The following is a 13,412-nucleotide window of genomic DNA, read 5'->3' on the forward strand; positions in this document are numbered from 1 at the left end:
TGTGATGCTGGGCATTTAGGAGACAAGTGGTACCCACTAAAGCTCTTCATAAAATATTCCAGTTCTTCATTTTCTGGGCCATGGTAGGTTTGTGCCTCCCGTTCCCTGGGGCCATGAGACTAGCATTGGCCGATGAGCTGTGAGTGGGTATGATGTGTGTCATTTATGGACCAAAGCATCTAATTGTGTGCAATGCTCTAGCATACTCTTTTTTTTTTTTTACCATGGAGACTGGTCACATATCAGGGACTGGATATTCCTTTAACCCTGTTCTGGAGAAAGCAAACATGGAGCAGAGACCCCAGATGACCAGTGATGGACCCATGGCATTGATGAGCTTGACTGCATTCTATGTCACTAAAGTGGCTGGTAATACAACAATATCTAGTCTATCCTGACATCTACTACTGGCTTCCTTCCTCACACCAGAGCCCCAGGCAGCGAGGATCATATGTGAGAGGTCTGTTGGCAAGAGGGAGAGAGAGGGCAGAAAATCCAAGCAGCCCCTCAGTCTCCACCTGAGCAACAGAAGGGCTCTCCAGCATGAAGTGGGTATAACTGAGTCATTAACCAAGTCAAGCCAAAGGAACCTGATGTAGATTCTGGATGGACTGGACATCTTGATATCCAGATATCCTGAGGCTGTTCCACCAACCTGTCAGTCCCTGGACTGGAGCCAGTCACTCACTGGGTAGAGATTTTTTTTGTCTAGTCAAGGGTTTGAATTTTAACCTAAGATGGTGGTATATTTTGGTATCTATTTATTGCTGTATTCCCAGCCATGGCTGGCACACAGTGGTTGCTCAACAAATGTTTGCTGACCAAAGAATGGGACAATGTACCTAAAAATTTTGCCCACTATCCTCTGGGTGTAAGGCTGTTAAAGAGATCTCCAAGGGACCCATGGAAATGGACATGCCAGAGACAAGCTTGCTAGTCTGCTGTCCATGAACTGGGAGGATCCCTGAGCTTCTCTATCCAGAAATCAGTCTTTCCATGAAGAGATACAGAAGCACCAGCTCTGTTCCTTGTGCAAGCGTGGGGTGGAGAGGGGAGGATGCCTAGGCAGGGGCCAAAAGCTCGGGGGACCTTGGATATGGGTGGGGAACAGCAAAGATCCTGGCAGTCTGCAAGAGAATCTGTTCCCTGTCCGTGGGAACCCAGAGTTCTGGTACGATGGAAATGCCATTGAGACTACTGCATGGGCCACTGTCCAGACCACTCGGCCTTTCACCAGAGACTTTGGGTTTCAGTGGAGAGAGTGGTTTCTTCGTTGGAGAAAGAAGAAAGAGGGAGCGGAAATTGACTGAGCTCCCGGGGTGACGGGCCGGGCTGCGGTGGCTGGTGGAAACCTGGAGAAGTGTGCAGACTACGTCATTCTTTCTTTCAACAGTCTTGAAGTGTCTGCCCAGGCCAGGAACTCAGCCTGACCTTCTGCATGGGGTGTGTGTCTAGAACCTTTCCTCTGGATGGGAAGGAGGCTGTCCAGAGGAGGGTACTGGTGTGGGGGGGTCTGAACATGAAAAGGTACGGGGCTCTCAAGTAGTAATGTTTCCCCTATTTACTGAGGGTCTGTAAGTGCCAGAGATGGCACTGAGCACCTGGGAAATATTAGCTTATCTGGTCTTCACTGGAGCCTCTGAGATGTGCACGAGGGTTTCCATTTCCAGACACGAGTCAATAGCCAAACCCAGGCCTGTCTGCACCAGATTCTGTGCCCTTAAGACAGACTGGTTAGTATAAATCTGATATTTTTAATACTATGGCATTTTCTTGGCTCATTTTCTTTAGTTTTGCTTTTCTTTTTAATAAGCCTGAGTGTCAAATTCATATTATTGTGATGCTTAAATAAGGTTACCCACCAAGCACTCAGTAAGCCACCTGGCACATAGTAGGCACCCATCAAGTGGTGGATGCCTTCACTCTCCATTCGCCTGGAAGATACCCCACTGTCCTGTCTCCTTGGTTATGAGGACAAGGGGAGTGGGTTCCAGCTCCGATCATGCATAAGCCTGAGTTTTAGAGGAGGAGCACAAAGGGGCGTCACTGAGAGGAGAAGGTGACACTGGGGGCGAAGACAGTTGTGTCTTATACTTGAGGCCCTTTGCTAAGACCTTCTAGGACTCTGGACTTTGCTTCCCTGGCGGTGGCATTGGGAAGGTGGGCTCTCCCTTCTCAAGACCTACCAGCTCATCCCTTACTCCAGGACCCTCCCAAACCAGGCAAGTCCTGGCCAGGGAACCCTTTTGTGGCAAGAAGGTCCAGCCTTAGCTCGGATCCAGGGAAGAGTTTTTCCCAGAAAGAGCCTTGATTTACCCTCATACTCCTCTTAACTAGTCTCAGGAGCATATGACCTAGTCCTTCTGCAGGTATTGGACACCCTGCCCTGGGAGGAGGGTGGTAGTGGCATGTCATCCAAGAGGTTTACAGAGCAATGTGACAGAGGCAGGCTTGAGTCAGCCTGTGAGGAGACTGTTTGGCAATTTCACAGCCTTGTTTTAGCTGTACCTGGGCAAGGGGAGAAGGATCTGGGATCTCCATTCATTTATTTGTCAATGGGCATTTGTTGGGTGCTTCTCAGGCGTCCATGCATGGGTCATCTATGGTCCAGCCCTCAGGAGCTCACAGTCTAAGATTTAGCAAGAAGGCCAAGGCTCCCAGATAGACCCACTCTCACTGCCACATGGAGAGGGCAGAGGTGTGCAGAGATGTTCCCTCTTGCACTTCCTGCTACAGGGGGGTGTAAAATGTCACGGAGGGATGGAGGGGCTCAGGAACTCACAGACATGTTTCTGACCATGAGCCTGGGCTCAACATCATGGGGACAAACTAGAAGGGGAGCTGGTGACGAGCAGTGTATGGGGACAACAGGCTGACCCCATGTCGCCATTCCTTACCTTCGCAGCGTCCCTTCCTGACCATGGTGTAGCCCTGATCACACTCGCAGTGATAGGACCCCTCCGTGTTGCTGCACTGCCCCCCGCTGCACACCGCTGGCTGCTCACACTCGTCTACATCTGCAAATGCACAGGACGGTCCTGAGTCAAAGGCAGCCCTGGGGTGTGGGGGAAGTTCCCGAGGCATCCTTTCCAGAGGCTGAGGACCAGGATGCCATGCTGAGGCCCGGTCCAGGAGAGCACACTACCTGCCACCATGTGGCCCAGTCAGGGACTGCTCAGACCCCTGATGACCCTGAGCTCCTTTCTCCCTGGGGAAGCTGCTTTGGGGGCCCCTGAGGACCCCTACAGCTGTCTTTTCAACCTGATGCAAGTGCTGGTCTTAAGTCGAGTGGCAGTCTGCAGGGGCATTGTGTGAGGAGACCAACATACCACATCCTTCCTGGCCCCAGACAGTAGCCATTGGTTCTACCCCTAAGGGACCTTCTTAAAGGTCAGAGTGGCTTATGTCATTGTCCAAAGCATACTGATGACTCTAAAGCCCAGCCTTGTCACGCCACTCCCCTCCTTCATCCCCTCCCAGGGTTCTTTGCCCCTTCAGCCCTCCAGCCCTTGCAGACTGGCTCCCAAACCTGGCCCAGCCTCACTGTTTTCTAATTTGCACCCACCCCTTGGTATAAACTTATTCCTAGCTGATTTCCACTGGCCCAACCTCCAAGTCTTCATTCACACAAATGCCTCTGCTGGGAGCGTCTTGTTAGGAGATTTCTACTCCCATTTCCAGAAGTGACTTCATGCATCAATTCTGGGGCCTTGAGACCATTCCCCTTCCCTGCCCCCAGTCAAATCAATCTAGTCCTCATCTCTGCTCCTCCCCAGCACTGGTTCAAATATTTCACAGGGTCCTTCTGAAATGCAATAATCCAGTGAAGAGTTCAGCACTGTGCCCGCCTGGCAGTAGTAAGCACAGAGATGTTAGCTGTTATTATTCCAGCGTTAAGCCTAGCCCATGATCCAGGCTCCTGAGCCAGGAGTAAGATCTTTCATGACTTGGCCCCACCCACTTCTTTCACCTTGTTTCCAGCTCCCATACACCTCCTAGCCTTGGACACATGGGACCTGCCTCTGACCCTCTGTACATGCTGATTCCTTGCCTGGAGTGGCCTTCCTCCCACCAGCCTGACTATCTCCTACTCCTCTTCCTCCAGCCAGTGTGCTCATTCCCAAGCTTCCCTTTGGACTCAGACCCTAGCACAACTGTTCACTGACTGTTCCTTTCTCCCTAACCAGTGGGGATGTGTGTTGTTATCTTGGTGTCTCCCAAGCCCAGCACAGAACCCCAGTAAGTGCCTACTGAAGGAACCCAATAAGAAGTCTTTGTGGGGCTGGGGTTGTGGCTCAGTGGTAGAGTGCTTGCCTAGCATGTGTGAGGCACTGGATTCCATTCTCAGCACCACATACAAATAAATGAATAAAATAAAGGTCTATCAACATCAAAAAATAATAAGTCTTTGTTTACAGGCAGTGTTTTCATTTGAGCAGTCCTAAGAACCCCAGGGCATGGCAGAGGCACTGACAGGTGTCACATGCACACTCCTGGGCTCCCATCTGCAGGTCCTGACCCTGAGGCCCAGGAACCAGCACAGTAACAACTCTCCAGGCAATCTGGAAATACGGGTCTTCACTTTGAGAGGTTCTAATCCCAATGAAAAGAAGTGAAAACTCGTGGGCAGAGCTAAATGTGGGAACTTGATAGAGAACCCTTAAATGAGGTGGGGCTAGGACCAGTGTCTGAAGATGGTGTTGGGAAACTGACCTTCTATATGAAGAAAAACAGAAATGGAAATGGGCAGGAAAAAACCCAAACCATGTTCTTAACTGCCATGCAAAGATGGACCCCATAAAAGGTAAAGCTAAAAGGTTTATGAAAGAAGGTGTAGGAGCATATTTTGTGACTTAAGGGAAAGGAAGGGCTTCTTCAACAGAATCTCCAAAGCATTAAAAACAAGGCAAGCTGGGTGCGGTGGTACATGCCTGTAATCCCAGCAAATCGGAGGCTGAGGCAGGAGGATCAAGAGTTCAAAGCCAGCCTTAGCAGATAAGTGAGGCACTTAGCAACTCAGCAAGACCCTGTCTCTAAATAAAATATAAAAAAGGGCTGGGGTGCTGGAGTTGTGGCTCAGTGGTAGAGTGTTTGCCTAGCACGCATGAGGCACTAGATTCAATCCTCAGCACCACATATAAATAAATGAATAAAAAATTAAGGCCTATCAACATCTAAAAAATTTTTTTTTAAAAAAAGGGCTGGGGATGTGGCTCAGTGGTTAAGTCCCCCTCTGGGTTCAATCTCCAGTACCAAAAAAAAAAACAAGGCAAAAAAGTTGAATTTCAATAGATCAAAATTAAGGATTTCTGTTTACAGAAGGACAAGAGGATATGGTTAGCAGAGAGAGAACAGAATGAGAGTTGCAATATCTAAACCTAGCCAAACATCCAGCATAGACAAAAGACTCCTAAGAAGCCACAAAAAATAAAAATAGCCACCACCGGAGGAACAAGTCATTCACACATGCAGAGACCCAAAGGCTAATGTGCAAGGATATGCTCAGACTTGAGTAATATAAATATTATTTTTAAATAACATGTTATCTCCACTTATATTACCTTACACAAGTTGTGACAGTTTGTGTTAAGTGTATAAATTAACTGATTCATAAATAAAAATCAATACAAAATGAAATCATTAAAATAACGAGATACTGGGGCTGCGGTTGTGGCTCAGTGGCAGAGCACTTGCTTCGCATGCATGGGGCACTGGGTTCAATCCTCAGTACCACATAAATAAATAAAATAAAGACATCGTGTTCATCTACAACTGAAAAAAAATGAGATACTACTTTATGAGACTGGCAAAATTTAGAAAGTATTATGTTGGATAAGGGCTCTTCAAGTGGCAGCCAAGTGCCATGGGGGTGGAGGCAGTTTAGCTGACCTTAAGCCCCGCCCCCCTCCCAGCTGCTGGGGCTGGCTGAGACTTCTGGCCCCCGGGGCTGGCACAGAGCAGAACCCCTCATCGGGGCCAATCCTGGCGACATGGATCCCTGCAGCAGCCATGGCTCGTCCCTGGCCAGCTCTCTGAGCTGGGTCTGCAGAGGGCACACCCTCTTTGGCCGCAACACCTGCCCAGGACATTGGAGCCTGGAGAACCTCCCTGACAGCCAGCTGACCGAACCACCACCTTCTGTTACAAACTCTCCTGGCTGCCACTGCCCCTGGGACAGCGTCCAAGTACTTTGGTCTGGCATTTAAGTCACTTCCCAAACTGGCCTTGACTCCTGCCACTTCCTCCATGGACCCCACAGTCCAGTTGCACGGACTTGATCATTATTCCCAGTGGGCGCCAGGGAATACTACTCTGGTCTCTGCAGAGTTATTCCCTCTGCCTGGAATAACTTCTGCTCCCTCCATTCTTCTTCATGCTCCACCATGGTGGCCAACACCCTGTGTGACAGGGAGTGTGTCATGGGAAGCAAGCCATGCTTTGGAGCCTGAGTGACTTTGATTCTGTTTCCAGTTCTGCCACAACTAGGTGTGAGGTCCCTGAGTGTTTCAATTCACCTCTCTCAGCCTTGTCTTGTTAAACAATAAAATGGGGATAAGGACTACATGGGTTGGCATGGTGAGTTTTATATACTAAAGTAATTAGGACAGGGCTGGCATACAATAAGTGCTCATTAAACGGCAGTTATTAGGGGCTGGGGATATAGAGTGTTTGCCTCGCATGCACAAGGCCTGGGTCTAATCCTTAGCACCATGAAAAAAAATGGCAGTTATAATTATTGCACCCCAACTAAGTACCCCATTGGGAAAACCTTCCCAAATTATCTCCTGCAGAGTCAGTTGCCTGCTCATCTGGATTCCACAGTGTCACCACCCACATCCAAGTCTCTCAGTATCCTCAGCTTAGCAGAGTGCCTGGAACCCTGGGGCAGCATGCTTGAGTCACTGAATGGTGCATACAACTCTCCCTCTCTGCGTGAAGTTGGATTATCTATCCCCTCTTCCTTCATTTCCCTGCACATTCAAGTGAGAGAAACTGACGGCTTTGGATTTTTCAGACCAGATTCTTGGGGGATCAGAACCTAAGGGGACCTTGGCAGTAGAAGGATGTACAGCTTCCCCTGCCACCCTGGGGGGACTGTGAGTGACCACTGGCCAGAACCAGCAATGTGAGCTCCAAGAACAGGTTGTGCCATTCTGAAGATGAAGCTTCCCAACAGTTACGAATCTTAAGGCGCTGCTTGGGAAGTGCTTCCTTATACTGTGAACTCATTCATAAAAATATATGGGGAGCATTCTATATTATTAAAGGGTCTGCATTGGAAATGTGTTTACTAAGGGTCCCCTAGTGGTGGGCCAGGTCTTCTCAGGGAAGCTCAAAGCCCTGCAGTGTCTCTAAGCTGCTGGGACCTGAGCTCCTCTCTCAGGAGCACACCTGCTCCCCAGTCTGCCAGGGGTCCCAGCTATGCATCCTCACAGGCTGCCCCGCTTCCCTAAAATGAAAGCAGATCCTTGTCACTCAGAGTTTGGAGACTGACTTTTGAGCCCCATCTCTAGTCAAGTGCCCTGATCCCCTCAGCTCCAGTCACAATTCCTGGAGGCCTGCAAATAATGCTGTCTGCCCATCCTGCAGTCCTGAGTAGGGGCAGCTTCCTCCCCGTCACATTGCTGCACTGTGCCTGGGGGCTGTGGATGTCTGCTTCCTCGCTGTGTGGGGCCTAGACAAGACTCGTTCTTCTGTGCCTGTCACAGCCCAGAGCAGGGCCAGGACAGGCTTGGCTTACCTTGGCACTCCTGTGTGGCCTCCGAGATGACCAATGTATAGCCGGAGTAGCAGAAGCAGGAGTAGGAGCCCACGCTGTTGACACAGCGCCCTTTCCCTGTGCAGGGGTCCCTCAGACACTCATTGTCATCTGACCAGAGGGAGGGAAGGAAGGAGGGAGGTCAGGGAGGCCAGCATGCCTTTCTCTGGGTATCTGCCAGCAAACTGCCCACACTAGGGATGGTGCTATGTGGCATGGAAAGGGTAAGGATGGGGAAATGAAATTATCTTGGGTTGAAAGCTATAGGGTTGACCCATCAAGCCCACTCAGACACTAAGGGCTGGTGTGACTGCTACCACTTCCTCCCTGCCTCTGTCCCCTTCTCCCAGTGGCCCCATGATCACTTTCTTTCTCCTTTAAGACCTCAGTGGGTGTTTCTCCTTTGTACAAAAATATTGCAGAGGGAGGAATGAGGCCCACACTTGATGACTGATCTTGGCTTCAAACCTCACGCAGGGATGGCCCTGGTGGCGACACTGATCTACTTTGCAGGCAGCAACATGGTTAGTTTAAGGAGAGGGCTGATCTCAGGGTGAAGGGGAGCCAGGTGCTAGCTGGGGTGCCTCCCACTCTCCTGGGGTCTGGAGGATCATCGGATGGGGATCATGGACTGGTCTTCTCCAAATGGTCAAGTTAGCTTTGTCCACGGGGACTGTGCTTCTAACTCTTCAACCACCCTGCCCTGCTGCCTGGACTCTGGACTCCATCACTTAACCCCTGTTCCCATCTACCCAGCCACTAAGAAGGTGCAGGACACCCAGGTGAATACCTGTGCAGTAGGCCTGGCTGGGGTGCAACTGGAAGCCAGGATTGCAGACACATCTGTATCCATCTGGGAGATTCACACAGGTTCCAGGGCCACAGATGTTGGTGGATCCAGCAGCACATCTATCAATGCCTGCAGGAGACAGAGCAGAGCAGAGGTTCTGGAAGGGTGAAGAGGGGTTGGAGGCAGTGGAGTGGGGTGGGGAGAGCCTGGGGGAAAGGGTTTCAGGGTCTCAGATGACAGAAGTCCACCCCACCTTTGCCAGGCCCCTCATATCCATGTGTAGCATGGCCTTGTGTAAGACCCATGGGACCTCTGCTGGCCCTGTACCCCACCCAGGATGGAGCTCACAGCAGTGCATCCTGGCCACCGGAAGCAGTTCTAGTAGCTCTAATTCCCTATAAGCATCCAGGAGGGATGCTGAGCCACCAGCCTGACCTCACCTGAATGTGGGTGCTCTCACCCACAGAGCCCAGGGCTATCCTCCCTGGAAACTCCAGCCCAGTTTCCCCTAGACAGACAGACAGATCTGTTGAGTAGGGTGCATGGAGGAAAGCACTAGGGGAGAATGGGAGAGGAGGGCTGGGCTCATTGAACAGGACCCAGGATGCCATGAGCCTGATGTGTGAGCAGAGATGTGTGTCGAATGAATGAATGAATGAGTGAATAAGTGAATGAGTGAGTGAATAAGTGAATGAATGAATGAATGAGGCTTTCAGCCTCCACCTCTGCCCTGGGGTCTTAGCCTGAAGCCCACACACTCAGAACTCCCTGCCTGACCTCACTGCTCTGAGAGAGCCCTGAAGCCCTAAGGAAATGGAATGGATGTGACCTGTGTGTGACCACAGAGGGCATCACAGTATTTGCTAAATTGAACTGAATTCAGTGCACACACTGGCTACCCTCTCCCTGGCCTAGTTTCAAGTTTGCACCCCTCTGCGGACCTGTGGGGGTCCCAAGCCAGGTTCTGAATGCTGCTCAGAGGCTGAGGTTGGGGGACGGCAGGGGAGAAGGGGGATCAGGTAAAAAGGCTGAGGCTACTGGTGGTGGGGCTTTGTTACCCACATTGTTGAGGGAGAATGCTGGCCTGGACCAGCTTCCCTGTACCTCTGTCCCTTCCTCCAGGCCCTTTTCTTTGTCAGAGACTCAGCACTCCTGAGCTGAGCCCCTCACCTGGTGCATCAGTGCATCATGTCCGGAGCTGAGCCCAGGGGAGGGAGGTCAGCAGGGGACCCCTGGGAAAGCCCAAAGCCCACCCCACTCTCCCCTCTCTAGACTGTTCCATCAGGCTACATGATCTTCCCCTTTGCTGAAGGAAGTCCAGAACTGTGCCCACTCTTGCCTCCTACTCCAGATGACTGGGGTCTCTGGACCTCAGTCCCTGAGGCTAAGAACACAGCTGGTCTCTGGAGAGGGCAGACGCCAGGGTACACACGTGCACAGGGAGCAGCTGTGACAGAACCAGCCTGCCTTCTATTGAACCAAGTCCCCAGACAATGGGCCTTTGAGGAGGGCACATTCCAGAGCAAGGTGAATTTGCCAGGGATCTCCCCCACACCCGCTCCTCTGGTAGCTGACCAGAGGGAGCCCAGACTGCCTCCTCTTGGGACTTAGACAACTTTGGGTAATAGAACTTGGTTCCTTCCTGAAATAGCCCTCCCTGTGGGCAGGCGGTGGCTGCCAGGGCTCTCACTGACTCAGGGTAAATAGCCTCGAAGAGCCTGCTCCTGTTCTACGAGCCCCGCTTCCTTGAGAGGGTACCCTGATTTTCCTGGAGGCCTCTGAGTAAGACCCCCCCACCCAGCAGGCCTTCCTGTCCCCATCCTGGGCTTGAGCAATGCCCCAGGGAGGGTTCCTGTTTTCACTAGGGGGACCCTGTGCTCTTTGTAAAATGAAGCAGAGCCACAAAGCCTGGACGGAGTCCCCTGGAGACTGTTCATCTGATTGGAGACACCCTGCCCCGGAGTCAGCTCTGGACAGCCACATCTCTCAGGGTTGGGGCAGAGAGCTCCAAGGACTGCTGTAGCTACCTGGAGGACCCAGCGTCACTTGCACATCAGTAGAGTGGGTCACTTGCTCTTCTTCCCAAGTCTCTGGAATCCCTTGTCCAGGCAGTGGTGATGTTGGTCTTCCGATGTCATCCCCTACAGAGGACAGATGGGAGCATGGCCCCTAGGCTGGCCATTCAGACTCACAAGAACCTGGAGCCTAGGTGGGTCACCCCTTGTGCCTCCCAGTCTCTTGCAACCTGACCTGGCCCCATATGGAGCTAGAGAATTCTAGAATGCATTCAGTCTCACCCTCAATTTTACAGGAAAGGAGACTAAGGTGTGCAAAAATGGCCACTTGTCCAAGGCCAGCCAACTTGTTAGAGGCAGAACTGAAGCACTTCAATATTCTTTTCTTTCTACTTGCAAAGCATCTCAGCGTTTACAGAACTCTATTGCAAATATCAACATCTACAGCCGGGCAGGTGTCAATGTCCATTTTATGGGCAGAAGCTCAGGCTCCTAGTTTCTGAGTGCAGCTCTGGTGAGAGGAAGTCCCACAGTTTCAGGAGGTAAGACAAGGCCCCTGGGAAAAAACTCTGGGGACTCAACCAAACCCTGCTTCAGCTACTGCCTCCTGTTTGGCCTGATTTACACACTGAGAGGCACCATGAGATTCAGAAAGTTAGGTGGATAGGAAAATGTTTGCAAAGCATCACAGGGTCTCTGGCTGATCCCACAGCCCCGCAGGTGTTTAGGGCTCCTGGACTGTGCACATGCCACCATCATTTGTGACCTCCTCTAATTTGAGCCCCACAGACCAGCTCATGCATTGTAACTCCCCATTAGACTGAGACCTCCCTTTCCCTCCCTTCTCTTTTCCTCCCCATGAGGTTCTAGGAGGAGGGACTCACCTGGGATCCAGGCAGGTAAGTAGGTGACATTGGTTGTAACCTGTATGAAAACAGAAGAAGGTTACTTTGGGTTCTTCTGTCACTTCCAAGACATGCGATCTTCCCCCACATTCACTCCATCTAGGCTTCCTGTTCACTCCTTCCCTTTCAATCAGGTGGTGATGAGCTCTTCCTGCGTGTCTGGCATCCTGCTGGGCACTTTCTATCCATGCTCTTAATTAATCTGCTCAACTACTTAATGATGGTAGCTTGTAACATTAAACGAGCTCATGTATGTTTTGTGCCAGCTCAGTGTTAGGCACATGGGGGACCATCAGTAGGTGTGGTATCAAGGCTATGATCCCCACATCACAGACACTGTGACAGAGGCTACAGAGGTAGACTAGAGCATCCAGGGCCACAGGACCAGTGCGGTGAAGCTGGAAACCAGGGTCACACCTGGTGCCCCTCACAGCAGCTGTGCACAGAGGCAGCTAAGCAGGGGAGAAGCACAGGACAAAGAAGGCTGGGGCAAAATCAGGACTGTGAGGATGAGGAAGGAAAGCCTTGTTCTGGGAGGACTGCGTGTGGTGCTCCTGGTGGAGAACAAGCACCAGAGATAGAGTATTTGGGGACATCAGGCTTGCAGGTCTCAGATGCAGGGAACAGTAGGATTTGCAGCCTGGCAAAGGCTGAAGCATACCCACTTCTGCTTCTGGAATAGTTTCTAGAAGGATACCAAGTCCTGAGAGTATAGGGGAATTCTGGGCCCAGGGAAGGGAGTTGGACGTCCCTTCTCTGTGAAGCGGTTTAAGACTCTTCCTAGAGTGTAGCGTGCCTACACTTCCCCATGAGCCACCCACAGACACCCTGAGGTATAAGCTAAAACTGACTCAGAAAGTGTCAGATCTGGAATGAACTGGAACCAGCTCTAGATCTCATGTGTGGCACTGAACACTTGAGTGGCACAGTCCCTCTGAACTTCCTGAATGGCCAGACCATCTGGGTGAGAGGAGCTTGCACAGGTTGCTCCATAATCAGGACTGGTTTTCTCATTGCCATTAGGAGCCAATAGGGTCTTCAGATCAGCACCTCTCTTCCTCCCTGCCACTACATCATCTCCCCAGTAAAATACGACATGAGAGGAGAGTCTATCCTTGAAAGACGAGTCTATCCTTTTCCTTTTCCTTCCTCATGGGACACTTCCCTGGGGCTCCAGTGGCTGCCAGTTCCCACTTTCTACCACCTTGATACCACCTATCCCTGGTAGGAGGACTCACTCACCTGACCAGCCTGAGAGTCACCTGGGGAGGAAAAGGTAGAGCATGAGCTCAGGGAGAAGTAGCAGCCCTCTGCTCTCCGCCCATGACCTGGCTGCTTCACAGTCTATACCCTGACTGTGTCCCCAGATGTGAGCAGCACAGATTGACTCTTCTTACCTGCCTCTGCCTGCTACTTCTACCCATCGGGACTGATCGTCACAGAAGCCTAGGTCTGCAGGGCCTGCAGGTAGCCCAGCGCAGCTTCTCGCTTGGTGAAGGGAAGTCTCCCAATTTCCTCTAAGGTCTCCAGTGATGGAAGTCCCACCCCTCCAGGCCAGTCCACCCCATCAGTCCTATGACCCACCTCCTTGCATTGCCATCTCCTTCTTCCAGTCACATGGGTCACTCATACCCTTGCCCTGGGTAAAGGGCCAGGGAACAGTTCTAGAAGGAGGAGTTGCTCCTGGCTTGGCCAGTGCTCACATTTATGAAAACAGGGGTTCTGTCCTCCCTGTCTTGTGTGTTTCAGATTCTTGGGGCCATTTTGGTGATCATATAGTTGACCTGGTCCTGATACACTCATGGCTTCCTCCATTCAGTGTTCCTAGTAACCTGGGCGTGACTTCATGGTTTTCCAGAGCACCTGCCAAGGAGCTTCAAACCCAGGCTCTTTCTGACCTGGCACCTCCTGAGTCCTAGGCAACTGAGCTGGAATTAGTGCTC

The 13,412-nt window shown here is 51.3% G+C and overlaps 1 protein-coding gene across 4 annotated transcripts in view; it reads right to left on the reverse strand.

Annotated features, from left to right (window-relative positions):
• Positions 1-13,412, reverse strand: part of Ltbp2 (latent transforming growth factor beta binding protein 2) — a 100,781-nt gene that overhangs the window by 14,114 nt on the left and 73,255 nt on the right. For 3 of the 4 annotated variants that reach the window (XM_047539651.1, XM_047539652.1, XM_047539649.1), the window contains exons 13-18: positions 12,712-12,731; positions 11,449-11,488; positions 10,577-10,690; positions 8,550-8,678; positions 7,742-7,870; positions 2,898-3,017 (exon numbers count right to left, since the gene is read on the reverse strand). In XM_047539651.1, coding sequence (XP_047395607.1) covers positions 2,898-3,017; positions 7,742-7,870; positions 8,550-8,678; positions 10,577-10,690; positions 11,449-11,488; positions 12,712-12,731 — 552 coding nt within the window. The remainder of the gene's footprint in view (positions 1-2,897; positions 3,018-7,741; positions 7,871-8,549; positions 8,679-10,576; positions 10,691-11,448; positions 11,489-12,711; positions 12,732-13,412) is intronic. The other variant, XM_047539650.1, reaches the window with a different exon arrangement.

This window comes from Sciurus carolinensis, chromosome 2 (assembly GCF_902686445.1).
Source record: "Sciurus carolinensis chromosome 2, mSciCar1.2, whole genome shotgun sequence".
Classification (NCBI taxonomy): domain Eukaryota; kingdom Metazoa; phylum Chordata; class Mammalia; order Rodentia; family Sciuridae; genus Sciurus; species Sciurus carolinensis.